Source organism: Panthera uncia, chromosome B1, assembly GCF_023721935.1.
Source record: "Panthera uncia isolate 11264 chromosome B1, Puncia_PCG_1.0, whole genome shotgun sequence".
Taxonomy (NCBI): Eukaryota; Metazoa; Chordata; class Mammalia; order Carnivora; family Felidae; genus Panthera; species Panthera uncia.
In genome coordinates this window covers 122,662,031-122,679,063 of record NC_064811.1, presented here as the reverse complement: position 1 = coordinate 122,679,063, position 17,033 = coordinate 122,662,031, and the positions used below count along the sequence as shown (strand labels likewise).

Below are 17,033 nucleotides of genomic sequence, written 5' to 3'. Positions count from 1 at the left end.
GGTCTTAACATACAATCTAGCAATCATGTTCTTTGGTACTTATCCAATGGAGTTGAAAACCTATGCTCACACAAAAATTTGCATTCAGATGTTTATATCAGCTTTATTTGTAATTGCCAAAACTTGATGTCCTTTAGTAGGTGAAAAGATAAACTGTGGTACATCTAGAAAATGGAATATTGTTCAGCTCTAAAAACAAATGAGTTATCAAGTCATGAAAAGATATAGAGGAACCTTTTATATATATGAGTAAGTGAAAGAAATTAATCTGAAAAGGCTACATACTATGATTCCAACTATATGGCATTCTGGAAAAGGCAAAACTATGGAGACAGTAAAAAGACGAGTGGTTACCAGAGGTCAGAGGGGAAAGAAGGGATGAACAGGCAGAGCACAGAAATTTTTTAGGGTGGGGCACCTGGCTGCCTCAGTCAGTGGAGCATGCAACTCTTGATCTCTGCATTGTGAGTTGGAGCTCTACACTGGGTGTAGAGATTACTTAAAACTTTAAAAAAAATTTTTTTTTTTTAGGGCAGTGAAGCTATTCTGTATGATATTATAATGGAAGATATATGTCATTAAACATGTGTCAAAAGTCATAGAATGTACAACACCAGGAATGAACCTTAATGTAAATATAGACTTTGGGTGATATTATATTAACTCTCCATTCCCTAGGATTTGTTGATATTATCATTTATTGTAGTTGTTATTTTTTGTTTAGTGACTTTCCTGATTTTGTTTTTAATTTTATTTTTAAGTAATCTCTACACCTGGGACGCCTGGGTGGCTCAGTATGTTGAGCGTCCGACTTCGGCTCAGGTCATGATCTCACGGTCTGTGAGTTCAAGCCCCGCGTCGGGCTCTCTGCTGACGGCTCAGAGCCTGGAGCCTGCTTTGGATTCTGTGTCTCCCTCTCTCTCTGACCCTCCCCCGCTCATGCTCTGTCTCTCTATCTCTGTCAAAAATAAATAAAACATTAAAAAAAATTAAGTAATCTCTACACCCAACACTCAAACTTACAACCCAGAGATCAAGAGTTGCATGCCCTATCAACTGAATTAGCCAGGCACCTGTTTAGTGACTTTTCTGAACTAATTCTGCAGTCTGTTCTTTGTTGTATGTAGCCCCTGAAATATCTGTTATGGTAGTAAGCTAATTAGGTGGTCACCTAATGATTGGCCACAGATTTTCTTAAATACTTGGAACCAAGGGATATCCCAGTCTTTGGAGAGAACCTTTGTATATTTGTTGTGGCATGCATTCAACATTCACCAGTCACTTTACAACTCTGCCTTAGCCATCACGTCCTTCTTTCTTAGAACCTCAAAGTCAGGAGGGAGTGAGTTTAGGGCTTTCTTGAATCTTTCCTTAGCATCCACACTTCCCTGAGCATGCATTTAGCCTTTTAGATTTTCACCTTTGTAAGCTTACAGGACACTCATAGCCCAGCCTTTCTGATTAATCTATTATTTACCCCAGCTATTATCTATCACAGCAGGAGCAGCAACCTAAGACATTATACTGTAAATGTTTTCAATAAATGCCCTGTGGGAAGGAGCTTTAGCATGAGGCTAGTATGGAGTTAAGCAAAATAAAGACAAGCCTATATTTGAGGGAGCCAACAGGCAGTTTAGAACAAATACAGTTGACCCTTGAGCAACATGGGGGTTAGGGATGGTGAACCCCTCCGTCTCCCCCTGTGCAGTTGGGAATCCAGTTATAACTTTTGATTCCCCCAAAACGTAACTACTAATAGCCTACTACCATTGACCATAAGCCTTACCAGTAACATAAACAGTCAATTAACCCATATTTTGTATATGTATTATATACTATATTCTTACAACAAAGTAAGAAAAAAAAATAAGAAAATCATAATGAAGGGGTGCCTGAGTGGCTCAGTTGGTTGAGCGTCTGATTTCAGCTGAGGTCATGATCTGCGGTTCTTGAGCTCAAGACCTGCATCAGGCTTGCTGCTGTCAGCCTGTCAGTGCAGAGCCCACTTTGGATCCTCTGTCCCCACCACCACTCTGCCCCTCTCCTGCTCACACTGTCTTTCTCAAAAAATAAATAAAACTTAAAAAAAGAAAAAATCATAATGAAAATACATTTATACTGTACTGTATTTATTGAAAAAAAATCTGCATGTAAGTGGTCCCATGCAGTTCAAGCCTATATTGTTCAAGGGTGAACGGCAATGAATTACAATTCTTTGCTTATGAGGTATGTTTTGCTCCCTCTGGTATCAGGAATGCAGACTGTTATTTTTACAGCTACCACTGATCTGAGGAGCAAGGGATGGGGCTGGCATAGGTTAAAACACCATAAATTTTATAGTTCTTTAATTAAAAAACAGCCATTTCTCCTGAGTATTTGACAAGTTGCTACAGGCCTTTCACTAATTTCCAAAATTACAAAAAAAGTTGATTCTGACATTTTTGCCCATTTTTCATTTCCTTTATGGGGGGGGGGTGGTGAAATTTGGAGTATACTACTGTGCTATTTTCACTGATATCACCTCAGGTCATTTTTAACCCCAATAGTAGCTAGTCAAGGGCTAAGCACAACGTAGGTGACTAATACATCTTTTAGATCTTTTTGAGATTTAACTGATCAGAAAGTTCAGTTTTGTGTCCAGAAGTCAGTTCTTTATAGAATTTCTATCTTTCAGCATCTTGAAAAATCCAAGTTTATGGTGGCTGTGCAGTAAGTACTTGTCCAAAAATAGGCTGTACAGGTGTTCTAGGCAAGATCAGATCCTGATAAGTTTCACCTCTAAGATGATCTTCAATTTTCAGGTTCTTAAATTCTAAATAGTTAACTTACTTTCTGATAGTGCTCTTACAAACATGGTGAACATTCCTAAAACCTGTGGACTTTCTGCAAGAAGTGTGGCAAGCACCAACCCTACAAGTAAGGACAAGAAAAGCAAATATTCTCTTTACGCCAGGGAAAGTGGCATTATGACAGGAAGCAGAGTGGCTTTGGTGGGCAGACTAAGCTGATTTTCCAGAAAAAGGCTAAAACTACAAAGAAGATTGTGCTGAGGCTTGAATGTGTTGAGCCCAACTACAGGTCTAAGAGAATGCTGGTTTTGAAGAGATGCAAAGATTTTGGACTGGAAAGAGATAAGAAGAGAAAGGGCCAAATGATTCAGTTCGAGGCCTCATATTTTGTTACATTATGAAGACAATAAAATCTTGAGGTTATGTTAAAAAATAGTGAATGCAAATTCTCAGAAATGATTTACACCAACCCAAGTCAGTAAAAAAAAACCCTTAATTTATAAATCATAGTATCAATTTGTTATTTCATAATACAAACTATTTCTGGCAAGATAACCAACATCAGTCCATTTTTTTGGGGGTGGGGGGGGGAACACTGTTTCCCAGTATATTAGTGCCCTTGGAAGAAACCAGGGCAAAGAATTGCTTGGTGAGCATAGTGTAGAATAATGTAGTTGGGTGTTCTTGTAAAATATTTCTTCTAGACAGGGTATCAGAGAGAACTTCCATCCCTAACTCTGATCCTCATTTGTGAAATGTTAATTACAGTACCTGCCTAAAAGTATTTGTGTTAGGATTAATGAAATTACACACATCCATGAACCATGATATCACTACAAATGACAAAAACCAATTCCATTTTACCTTAGACAAAAAGAAAAACATCATAATTTACAGAATCCAAAGAATGGATGGACAACCAAACCATAGAAAGAGCAGAGATGCCATAACTTTCTCCCCATCCTTGTTTAACTTTATTCTGTGTGTCAACTCTGTTCCTTGCCACTACAGCCTGGTTTTCTTCACTTGTTGAAGAATATGGTCACTGACAACTCCTCCTATGCACTACATTTTATAATGTGGCTACTGGAGATTCTTTTTTAAAATTTTTGTCTCAATTCTTGTTAGAAAGTAGAAGGATTCTGTTTGAATTAGTTATATGCTCAACTCTGACGAAATCAATTGTGGCCAAAAAACTGGGAATATGTAGGAACATGGGCATTTGCCCACAAAAGCCACAATGTTTAAGCTGACAGAGGAATAATGTGGCCAATTGTATTATTAACTTATTTGCTCCTCCCTTTCCATGTATATGTATATGTGACTTGAAGTGTCCCTTTCCTTGTTAAGAGTATATATCCCCAATCCATCAAGGTTGAGATTAGTCATATGATATCTTCTAGCCAATGAAGTGAAAGGACATGACATACAACACACTTGTGCAGAAGCTTTAAGAAGTATCGTGATTTTGGGGCGCCTGGGTGGCTCAGTCGTTTGAGCGTCCGACTTCGGCTCAGGTCATGATCTTGCGGTTTGTGAGTTTGAGCCCTGCATCGGGCTCTGTGCAGACAGCTGAGAGCCTGAAGCCTGCTTCAGATTCTGTGTCTCTCCATCTCTTGGCCCCTCCCCTGTTCATGCTCTGTGTCTCTCTGTCTCTCAAAAATAAATAAACGTTAAAAAAATTTAAAAAAAAAAGAAGTATTGTGATTTTAGGGGTGCCTGGCTGGCTCAGTCATAAGGGTGTGTGACTTTTGGTCTCAGAGTCATGATTTCAAGCCCCACCTTGGGCCTAGAGATTAAACAAACAAACAAGCAAACAAACTTTAAAAAAAAAAAAAAAAGAGGCATTGTGATTTAGTAGCAGCTTTCCCCCATCCCTGCCATGAGAATGGGCAGGTCTTCTTCAGCCTGGAATCAGGATGAGACAAGACATGGTGCACAGCAGAGTCTTCTAAAAGCCTGAAACAACACTGTAGGCAACTTATGATCTATATGTAATATAAGCAAGAAGGTACTTTGTTTTGTAAACCACTGAACTCCCAGTTGTTTGTTATATAGCATAACTCAGTGAAAGTTGACAAGTATAAGCAGTTCCCAGAAAAAGAGAGGGGAGATGCTGGCTGGTGAAATATTAAATCACTTAAACATTAAGTTACTTAATGCATTCAATAGACTTCCCTGGAGAAACACCAATAAATTCCAACTTTCCAACTCTCACTTTCAGTAAGTTACAAAAACTCCTCATAAAGATGAATTATAATATAGCTTCCCGCTACTATCTGAAAGCAGAATATTCCTATGAAAGCTGTGTAAGCTGAAATGGCATAAACTGAAGAATATTCCCCGTTTTCCAAAAGTCTGTGTTCCATCACTTTGCTTTTAGAAAAGACCTACATTAGTACCTATTTTCACAAACCAAAAGAAATCTGAAGAGGAGTTTATACAAATATGTTGAGAAAAATATGCCATTCATATTCCTTATATTTATCTATTCTATATGCTATTGGCCCAATTGGATTTGGGAAAGACTCCGGTCTTATTTATAAACCATTCCTTCGAATAGTGCTTGTCTAAAAAACAATACATCTTACCCAGGATTTTATTTTCCTCCACTATTAATTTCAGAGGATTCTCCCAATCAGAGTCTTGGCTGTTCTCTTCTCATTCAACATTTTGACTTGGGCACTTCTACCCTCTGCACACTTTCCATGTAGAATAATAACCACTTACATAACTCAACCTACCAGTAGAATTAAAACCTCCAAATATAGTTCTAGACCAGATTTTGCTTGTGAGCTCTAAATACATTTTCTTACCTTGTCACTGGACATCTTCACTTGATACTGATTGATATCTCACATATAGCCATTAAACTCATGTCTTTTTCTTCAATTCTGATTGTTGTTCTTGTTGTTGTTGTTGTTGTTGATATTGTTGCCTGAACTGCCTATCCTGGTTACCAGCACCATCATGTATCCAAGTCCCTATAGCTAAAAAGTTTTGGCATTCTCCCCTTTCCTTATGTCTTTGGTACTCCTATCATATAACTGTTTCAAGTTGATTAGATTCTGTTCTCTACACATCTTCCAAATCATCATTTCTCTGATCTTCCTACTATTGCCCTTAGCTTAGTTTACCACACATTTAATTGCTTTTTAAGTTCTAGTCACTATCTGAATGCTGGAGATAAGGAATGAATAAGGGTATACTTCCTAAGGCCTAGAACTCACTTTTTAGTCAGAAACACAAACATATCATTTCACTTATATAATTGGGTAAGTGCTAAGATAGAGTTATAGATGGGAGATCATAAGAAATCAAAGAAATATAGGGGAGGGACCAAGATGGCGGAGCAGCATGGAAGTTTTTTGCGTCTCTCATCCCTGAAATACAGCTAGATCAACACCAAACCATCTTGTACACCTAGAAAATTGATCTGAGTATCAAATCAACAATCTACATAACTTGAACCACAGAAGTCAGCAGGTACACGGCATGGAGAAGTGAACTGGGAAAGAGAGAAGCTGCAGAGGGTAAAGAGCTGTTTTTGCTTTTAGAGAGAGGATGGAGACAGGGGGTAGAGTACTAGAAAGGCATTTTCCCCTACCCCAAAAGTGGCTGGAGAGAAAAAGAAAGACTGAAAACACCCTAAGGGAATTAACAAGGGATAAAGAAGAGGGTTTGGATACCATTAAGACTATGAACAGGGGAGTGCAGAGTCTGAAACTCTGCAGCTCGATACCTGGTGGAGCTCTGGTGGGAAGGGCGAATCCCCAGGAGCAGAAAGTGAGGTTCAAGGGGTCTGAGGGCCACACGGGGAGGCAGTTCCCTCCTGAGAGGACATTTGTGTGTGGCCTCCCCACAGGCAAAGGTCCCAGAGGACCCCGGAAAATGGCCATGTTTGCTGGTGTTGGAACAAGGACATTAAGAAATGGTGAAGCCAGACACCAGATGTATATTGCAAATTTACCATAATCCCTGAAAGGCCTCTGCTATGCAATTGCATGAACCTTTTCTGGGGTGGACTGGCACCTGGCCCCAGTTTCTGGGCATCTTCAGTGGTGCGGTCATGTGAATATTCCTGGGGGTGGGCCAGCCCCGGATATTGTTTGGCAAGACCCTCCTCCAGAGGGTCTGAGCAGGTTAAAGCCACAGGGCCTCAAAAGTGAGGGGTTTGGAAACATAGCCCCATCTGAGATAAAACTCAGGAGGCAGGTGCCACCTGGCAGGCTGATGACTTGGTTATTGATAGGGTAGAAGCGGGGAGTGGATGAAAGCCAGAGACAAAGGAGGGGTTCTTGATTGCTGGTTGGCAAGAGCACAGAATTCTGATACCAGACATTGGGTAGCTGGGTGACACCATTTTCACCTCTCTCATGCATATGCATACATGCATACATGTGCCACAAGATACAGCACCGATAAACAAAGCAGGGCCATCTAATGGAGAATGGAGTCATTACACCAAGCCCCATCCAACTGGACCAACCATGCTCTAGACTTGTGGAACACCACAAGTCTCTCTGCCTGCTTAGTTTACAGACTATAAAGTACTTCATAGTTTGACTTCTAGGGGAAACTGGATGTAATTTCAATCATATTCCATTCCATTTGTCAGTCCATCTATTCAATTTTTTTCTTTTTATTTTCCTTTCTTATTGTTGAATACAGAGGGAAAAAATTATTTTTATTTTCCTTTTTAATAAAAAAGATTATTATTGAATTTTTTCAACGATATTTTTTACTTTTTTGAAAATTTTATTCTATTTTACTTTCATTTCATTTTATTCTATTTTATTGTATTCATTTAATAAAAATTTTTTTAATTGTGAGAGAGAGAGAGTGCAAGCAGGGGAGGAGCAGAGAGAGAGGGAGACACAGAATCCAAAGCAGGCTCCAGGCTCTGAGCTGTCAGCACAGAGCGTGAAATGGGGCTCAAGCCCACAAGCTGTGAGATCATGACCTGAGCCAAAGTCTGTCACTTAACCGACTGAGCCACCCAGGCACCCCTAATATAGTCATTTTTTTAAATTTTTCAAATGTTTTCCTTTTCTTTTCTTTCCCTTTTCCTTCTATTCTATCAAGCTTTTTTCAACAATCAGATGATAACACACCTAGGATCTAGCATCCTTTAGCTGATTTTTTTTGTTCTTTTTAAGTTTAATTTTATTATTTTTCTTCCTCCAAAATGACAATATGCAGGAATTCACCCCAAAAGAAAGAACAGAAAGAAATGACAGCCAGGGACCTAATCAACAGAGATACAAGCAAGATGTCTGAACCAGAATAGAATCATGATAATAATACTACTACCTGGGGTTGGAAAATAAAATAGAATCTCTTTCTGTGGATATAAAGGAAGTAAAATTTAGGCAGGACGAAATTAAAAATGCCATAACTGAGCTGCAATTTTGAATGGATGCCACAGTGGCAAGGATGGATGAAGCAGAGCAGCCAATCAGTGATACAGAGGACAAACTTATGTAGAAAAATGAAGCAGAAAAAAAGGGGGAGACTAAGGCACAAGAGCACGATATAACAATTAGAAAACTCTGTGACTCATTAAAAAGGAATAATATCCGAATCATAGGGGTCCCAGAAAATGAAGAGAGAGAAAAAGGGGTAGAAAGTTTATGTGAGCAAATCATAGTGGAAAACTTTGCTAACTGGGGAAAGACACAGACATCAAAATCCAGGAAGCACAGAGGACTCCCATTAGATTAAACAAAAACCGACCATCAGCAAGGCATATCATAGTCAAATTCACAAAATATACAAAGAGAGAATCATGAAAGCAGCAAAGGAAAAAAAAGTCCTTAACCTACAAGGGAAGACAGATCAGGTTTGCAACAGACCTATCCACAGAAACTTGGCAGGCCAAAAAGGAGTGGCAGGATGTATTCAACGTGCTGATTCAGAAAAAGTATGCAGCCAAGAATTCTTTATCCAGCAAGGCTGTCATTGAAAATAGAAAGAGAGATGAAAAGTTTCCCAAACAAAAACTAAAGGAATTTGTGACCACTAAACCAGCGCTGCCAGAAATTTTAAGGGGGACTCTCTGAGGGGAGAAAAGATGAAACAAAACAAAAAAGCAACAAAGCAACAAAGACTAGAAAGGACCGGAGAACACCACCAGAGACTCCAACTCTGCAGGCAACACAATGGCAGTAAATTTGTATCTTTCAGTACTCACTCTAAATGTCAATGGACTAAATGCTCCAATCAAAATACATAGAGTAACAGGATGGATGAGAAAACAAGATCCATCTATATGCTGTTTACAAGAGACCCTCTTTAGACCTAAAGACACCTTCAGATTGAAAGTAAGGGGATGGAGAACCATCTATCATGCTAATGGTTGCCAAAAGAAAGCCAGACTAGCCATACTTATATCAGACAGTCTAGATTTTAAAATAAAGACTGTAACAAGTGATGGAGAAGGGCATTATATCATAATTAAGGGGTCTATCCACCAAGAAGACCTAACAATTTTAAACATCTATGCCCCAAACGTGGAGAACCCAAATATATACACCAATTAGTCACAAACATACAGGAACTCATTGATAATAATACCATAATAGTAGGGGGCTTCAACACCCCACTTACAGCAATAGATAGATCATCTAAACCAAAAATCAACAAGGAAACAATGGCTTTGAATGACACATTGGACCAGATGAATTTAACAGATATATTCAGAACATTTCATCCTAAAGCAGCAGAATACACATTCTCCTTGGGTGCACATGGAACATTCTCCAGAATAGATCACATACTGGGACACAAATCAGCCCTTAACAAGTACAAAAAGATCGGGATCATACTGTGCATATTTTCAGACCACAACGCTATGAAACTCAAAATCAACCACAAGAAAAAAATTGGAAAGACAACAAATACTTAGAAACTAAAGAACTTCCTACTAAAGAATGAATGGCCTAACCAAGGAATTAAAGAGGAAATTAAAAAGTACATGGAAGCCAATGAAAATGATAACACCACAGCCCAAAACCTCTGGGATGCAGCAAAAGCAATCATAAGAGGGAAGTATAGAGCAATCCAGGCCTTCCTAAAGAAGGAAGAAAGGTCTCAGATATACAAACTAACCTTATACTTTAAAGAGCTGGAAAAAGAACAGCAAATAAAACCCAAAACCAGAAGACAGGAAATAATAAAGATTAGAGCAGAAATCAATGCTATCAAAATTAAAAACAACAGAACAGATCAATGAAACCTGAAGCTGGTTCTTTGAAAGAATTAATAAAATTGATAACCCCCTAGCCAGTTTGACCAAAAAGTAAAAGGAAAGGACCAAAATAAATAAAATCAAGAATGAACGAGGAGAGATCACAACCAACACCACAGAAATACAAACAATAATAAGAGAATATTATGAGCAATTATACTGCAATAAATTGGGCAATCTGGAAGAAATGGACAAATTCCTAGAAACATATAAACTACCAAAACTGAAACAAGAAGAAATAGAAAATTTGAGCAGACCCATAACCAGCAAAGAAATTGAGTTAGTAATAAAAAATCTCCCAAAAAACAAGAGTCCAGGGCTAGATGGCTTTCCAAGGGAATTCTACCAAACATTTAAAGAAGACTTAACACCTATTCTTTTGAATCTGTTTCAAAAAATAGAAATGGAAGGAAACTTCCAAAATCTTTCTATGAAGCCAGCATTAGCTTAATTCCAAAACCAGACAAAGACCCCACTAAAAAGGAGAACTACAGACCAATTTCCCTGATGAACATGGATGTAAAAATCCTCAACAAGATACTAGTCAATGGATCCAACAACACATTAAAAGAATTATTCACCACGACCAAGTGGGATTTATACCTGGGATGCAGGCCTGGTTCGATATCCACAAAACAATCAATGTGATGCATCACATTAATAAAAGAAAGGACAAGAACTACATGATCCTCTCAATAGATGCAGACAAAGCATTTGACAAAATACACAATTGTTTTTTGTATTTTGCACACAGGGCAAAAGAAGGGGGCTATTATAAAATCCTAACTGTAGTAAAGTAAAAAAGATTGAAGAAACTGGGAATATTTAGCAATGAGAATGTATCAATGTAAATTTCAGTGGTCCATGGCCGGTAGTGCGCTGTTGATCCAATTATATGTATTTTTTTCTCCAACAAGTAATTCAATATGATTCTATTCTTTATCATATAGCAATCACTTCATTCAAAAGAATAGAGAATCTTCACAATTCTTGTGGAGCCAGAAATAATTTTTCTACTCCCTACATTGCCTTTATACTGCATACCTTAAATACTTTAAGTGTATCAGATATAACAGAAGCTTGCACCATACCCCCCACCCCTACCACGTATTTTAGACTCACTCAGAGAACTTTTTAAAAGAATTCATGCCCAGACCCCACCAGGCCAATTAAATCAGTATCTTTAGGTATAAGGCCTAGACACTGTTATTGTTTAAAAGCTCCTCAGATGATTCTAAAATGCACAGCGAGTTCAGAACAAGGCTCCAAACTACAAAACTGTAAAACAAACTAAATCACACGAAAAGATATTAATCTCCACAGAAAGTATAAACATGAGATACTTGTGCCTGGCAAGCTGTTTATCTCTTCTTAATGAACTTCCTGTGAGCCTTTTTTTCCCCCGTTAACCTTCAACTTTTGCAAATTGGAAAGTTGACTGAGAGACTTTCAGTTGGTTTTGCTTCCTTGTTTGGCATGTGTGGTTTGTTGACAAGCTGCCCAGAACGTGGTCAAAAACAACCACAATTAAACCTGCCTCTGAGTCAACAGTTTTCTAATCAGTGGGTTTTTCTTGGAACCCTAAAAAGGGTGAACTAGAACACATAAATGGAGGAATCAAATAGACTCTCTAATTCTAAAGATTACAGTTTTGGTTGTGAGATGGGAGTGAGAGGAAGGGTATTGTGAACAATGGAGCAATACCTTCAATATATTTTTGTAACGTTTATTTTTGACAGAGAGAGAGAGACAGAGCATGAGCGGAAAGGGGGCAGAGAGAGAGGGAGACACAGAATCCAAAGCAGACTCCTGGCTCTGAGCTGTCAGCACAGAACCCTACGCCGGGCTTGAACTCACAGACCACGAGATCTTGACCTGAGCCGAAGTCAGATGCTCAACTGACTGAACCACCCAGGTACCCCGATACCTTTAATATTTTTAAAGAAAACTTTAAGGATCAAGAAGTAAAATCTATATTCTATGATTGTTTTGCAACATACTTTTGAGTTTTTTGTAATGGAATATAATGCCTTTCAAAAGGACTGAAAGAATTACTATAAATACAATTAACCTTCAATAAATATGAAAAATCTAATTCTAAGTCTTAATTAGGAATGAGGTAATAAAAGAAAATAGTAAAATATATTTTATTCCATTTTTCTTCCATGTTAGTCGTGTGAGTTCATTTTTTTCAAATGGCTTACCCTATATAGTGTCTAAGGTATAAACTACAAATAAATGCAAATAACTTCTTATTTCTCCGTGTAGATAAATCACATCAGAACTCAGTAAACCTTAGTAGCTCACAAAGGTACCTGAAGTATTTTACAAACAGCAGGTAGCATCCCTTGTACTTTTTTAGCAGTGGTCACTGACCACAGGTTGATACTGTAGGTGATGATGCAATAGAAGTTGGCTCCTTTCATTTTTTCTCTGCCTTCTCTTCACTTCCTGCCAAGCCCCTTCATTTCTTAGCCTATATTGGTAACATTTGTCCACCTTAAGCTTCATGTGGTCTAGATGTTTGAGATATGCAGGTTATCTCAATAAACCAACAGATCAAAAAAACAAAACAAGTAAAATAAGACAAAAGAAACCTTGTCCCCGTGGAATAGGAAAGCATGTCCTGAACCACAGATAACCTGTTAAGTAAACTAATTCAGCTGAATGGTGGACTCACAGAGATTACTAGAATGATGAAGTCTAAGTGATTCCCCATTGACCCAAATCTCTGCAGAGAAAGCTTGGGAGGTTTCCCTTTGGTTTCTGAAGGGAGATTCCAGCCAATTACATTAGACTCTTAAATGATATGAGTTGCACCATTTCTGATCAAGTGCTTAAAGGTGTTTGTGACATAATTTTCATTAATAATCCAGATAAATTTTGGGGCACCTGGGTGGCTCAGCTGATTCAGCGTCCAACTTCAGATCACGTCATGATCTCGTGTTTCATGGGTTCCAGCCCCGTGTTGGGCTCTGTGCTGACAGCTCGGAGCCTGGAGCCTGCTTCGGATTCTGTGTTTCCCTCTCTCAGTCCCTCTCCCGCTCTCTCTTTCAAAGATAAACAGAAAAATAAAAAATAATCCAGATAAGTTTTAAATAACTCTAAAGGTAAACAATGCCAAGCACTAAATATACCTTATATATAAAATGCTTTTACACATCTCATTATCTCATTTGATGGTTATATCAATCTTATGTCCAGAGTAGGAAATGTAGCTTTGTTAGGCCTTTTTACAAATAATGCTTCTTAAGGAAAGGTTATTGGAGGGGCAGAAAAGGACCAAGTTTGCACTAAAATGTACTTTTTTGTTTTGTATTGTTCAGTGGCCTTTGCATGTTCTACTACATCCTATTGGGACTAGCATTTCAGGCTTGTTAGGGAAAAATCATATAGTTAAATCTTAAATTGCTTAGTACAAAAAGTGGCAATTCAGAAGGGGAGAGAAAAAAGGATGTGAACGATGGGGAAAATCTACAAGTGAAACCTGGTAGTGGAATGTACTTTCCATTAAAATTAAAAAAAAAATTTTGAGTCCTTACTCTGAACTAGTCTCTGCTAGAGGTAAAGCTTACAAAAATGGTTAAGAACAGTTACTGCCTTTGAGGAACTTTCTGACTGCAGGAGGAGATTATAATCTAGTAACCTGGACTTTGAAGAACTGATTAGGGTTTACAGTGGTAAGTGCCCAGAGGAAGAGTGGTTCAAATAATCAGATCAATAGAGAAGGCAGAAAATGGTAGAAGCCCCCCAAAGTTAGATATGCAAATGGTCTTATTTTTTGTTAAGTAAAATATTCACTACTGAGATGTTTGAAAATGAGGACAAAAATGACTTCTTTCAGCTGTAATTTCCACGCGCCCCCCTCCCCTTTTAAAGTTTTGAATCCATCCCTTAGGGGCCACACTTGAAGGTAGAACATTTTTTCCTATGTTATTAATATAGCCAGTATACAGTGGTGACCCATCGAACAGTGAAATAAATCCTAAACTCGTTTTAAAATAACAGAGAGCTTGGGTTTGAGTCACGCCTTTCCCACTACCCAGTTTTGTGATACTGGGCAAGTAACTTCTCAGAATGTCCCCTTTGCCGCCTTTAAGATTGTGATTTAGAAGCCCACCTCACGGGGTTTTGTGAGAATGATTTTAAATAACGCCTGTGAAAGCATTTGCTCCACTACATCTAGGGTGCGTTTGTTAACTTTTGGCTCTTTTCAGTCTCGCCATTTTGAGATCTGAGGCATCCCGATCCAAATATCTTAACCATCATCACAAACGCCTGACCTCCTCACAGCCACCCATGTCCCTCACGGTCGGGTGCAGCTTCGCGCTGACTGCATCTGCAGAGTCGGGTCTTGCAGTCGAAGTCACACACACACACACACACACACACTTCTGACGGCCAGGAAGAAGGGACAGAAAACGCCGGTTTCGGGGCAAGGGGAAGCGAGGCGAGGGAGAGGAAGGCAAGAACCTCAAGACCGGTAAAAGCGCTGCCCTCCGCGCAGGCGCCCCGTCCACCTCGCGCCTCCCTTTCCACGGGGAGGGGGGCGGACCGCGGCGTGCACACGTCAAGCGCACTGACGCTCGCTGGGCGTGCGCCTTGGGCTGGTGTCTGCAGTTTGCCGGGTTGACTCGCAGACTCCGCCTGGCAGGGAGGAGGCGGGGCTTTTGCCTGGCTAAGGTGGGCGCGCACACCCCGGGCCCAGGCATAACTTTACGTTACCGGTTTTCGCGCTCTGTTTAAGTCATTTGGAAGTGTAGCCAACGGGACCGTTTTCTCGTTCCGTTTAGTAAAACATCTTCACTTTGGTTATACAAGCTTAGGTTTCAGGGCGGTGACTCTGTCATGCCGAACTCTCGGCCCAGGCCCCGCCGGGGTGCCCGGAGTGGCGCCGGGGCAGTCGGGCGCGACCGGCTGGTGTCGCGGTCCTTGCAGAGCGCAGAACACTGCCTGAGCGCCCAGGACTTTGGCACCGCCTATGCCCACTACCTCCTTGTACTCAGCCTGGCGCCGGAGCTGAAAGAGGACGTGAAGGTGAGGATGTCCCTTCTTTCACTTGCTGGCAGATCCTGTGTTTTTCCATTGGGAGGGGTGGCTAAGGTTAATGGCTGGTGGTTGCTGTTAATATTTACTATGAATCCTTGACATGTCTTTTGTTCACACCCACAGCCAGCCCATCAAAAAAATCCTCTCGGCTCCATATTTGAAATGTATCCAAAATCTTAACCATTTCTCACCACCTTCTCCTTTACTACCCCTGTTCAAGCCTCAGTCATCTGTCGGCTGTTGGTGTAGGCTCATAACTAGGCTTCCTCCGGCAACCTGTCTCAACACAGCCTGGGTGAGCATTTCATAACAAGTCAGACGATGCCACTTATCTATTTCAAAACTTCCACCTTACTCAGAATTCTAAAGGCCATATTGCAAATGAGGCCGAGGGTGATCTCTTCCTCCTATATCTAATTCTAGCATGTCCCTGCCTCAGCACCTTTGCACTTGTATGCAGAAGGAATGTCGTGGGTATCTGTAATTGAATAAAGTTGGGAATAAGCTACTATAAAGTAGTCATTTGATGATGCATTATTTAAGCTTCAGTTACTGGATTGTGATCGTTCTATATGTAATAGTTAAGTTTTTCCAAGTTATTTTAGAGTCTAAATTTATAAAAATTATTTAACTAAATTTTGTATTCCGTTTTCAGCCTCAAGCTACTTTGCTTTTTTTCACCTAGCGTTTCTCAACCTCAGCGCTGTTGACTTTTTGGATGGAATGATTCTTGTTGTGGAGCGCTGTCCTGCGCCATTGTAGAATGTTTACCCGCATTGTTGATATCTATCCACTAGATGTCAGTAACCTCTAGATGGTTGTAGTTAACATAAACTTAGTGTAAATTTCAGGAGCAGCTGGTCCTAAGGAGGAGAAAGTGCTATGTTGAGATACGGTTTGTTCTTATAGGTAGGCAGCAGTAGAATAATGATTGATCAACCCAAGTGCTGTTTCTTTAATTCTTTGTTCCTAAGGTTCCTCCTTTCTAAAACAGTGACAGTATCTTTTTAAATAGATACTTAATGTGTATTAAAAGTATATCTAAAGCCTGTATTTGAATGCCTCGTGTTCAGTAGGGTTCAGAAACTAGTTCTGTTTCCTGTAGAACAAAGTCCATATTCCTTCATGTGGGCGTTTGTGAAAGAGCCATTTCTTTAGTCGTATTTCCTACTACTCACTCTACTCCCTATGCCCACACTTCAGTCACACCAAGTTATAAATTCTCTTATCCATTTCATATCATCCGTACTTTTTTCTCCTGATACTGTAGGTCTTCCTCCGTATCCTTTTCTCTTTAGTAAACTTCATCAAGATTCAGTTATAAGTCTCAACTCTTCTGTATAAATCTCTGAAGATGATGTAAACTGTGTTCATGATAAAAACTGGAATGACTAAAGCCTTCCCTTTTTTCCACTGTGTTGTAGTATGGAGAATGGCTGGAGAGAAGTGAGATTGGAGCTAGGGTGACAGAGGGAATGCTGTTACTGTAGTCCAGAAAGTATTATAAGGGCCAGACTGTTGTAACAGTGGGTTGGAGAGGAGGTGACATAGTTAAAGATGTTGAGACAGAATTGACTGGGTTTGAAACTAATTGTATTGGAAGTTAAGGTAGCATTATAAGATGACTTAGTCATTTGAGGTTTGGTGGTACCTTAACCTTATATCCTGTGTGAGAGGAATATAATAGGTTCAGTTTAGAGCATTTTGAATTTTTAAAGAACTGTATGTTAAATTTCTTTCTACAGGGCTTCTGTGAGGATAGGAATAGGATTTATGTTGTTCATTGCTGTATTTTAGCCCCAGTTCTTTGCATACTGATTGCTCAGGAAATACTTGAGTTGTGCTGAGTTTGAGGTGGCTGAGGGTGCAGTCCCTTGTTGAGATGACTAATAGGAAGTTGTGTCTGTGTGTCTGAGATTCAGAAGAGAGGGTCTTGATTGGAGATG

At 39.5% G+C, this 17,033-nt stretch overlaps 1 protein-coding gene and 1 pseudogene across 1 annotated transcript in view; both read left to right on the top strand.

Moving 5' to 3' along the window:
* Positions 1 to 2,852: 2,852 nt before the first annotated feature.
* Positions 2,853 to 3,190, top strand: LOC125922440 (60S ribosomal protein L36a-like; annotated as a pseudogene).
* Positions 3,191 to 14,646: 11,456 nt separating this feature from the next.
* The window catches only part of PRMT9 (protein arginine methyltransferase 9), a 37,488-nt gene continuing 35,101 nt past the window's right edge, over positions 14,647 to 17,033 (top strand). Inside the window, exon 1 of the mRNA XM_049632244.1 lies at positions 14,647 to 15,075. Coding sequence (XP_049488201.1) covers positions 14,887 to 15,075 — 189 coding nt within the window. The 5' untranslated portion in view covers positions 14,647 to 14,886. The remainder of the gene's footprint in view (positions 15,076 to 17,033) is intronic.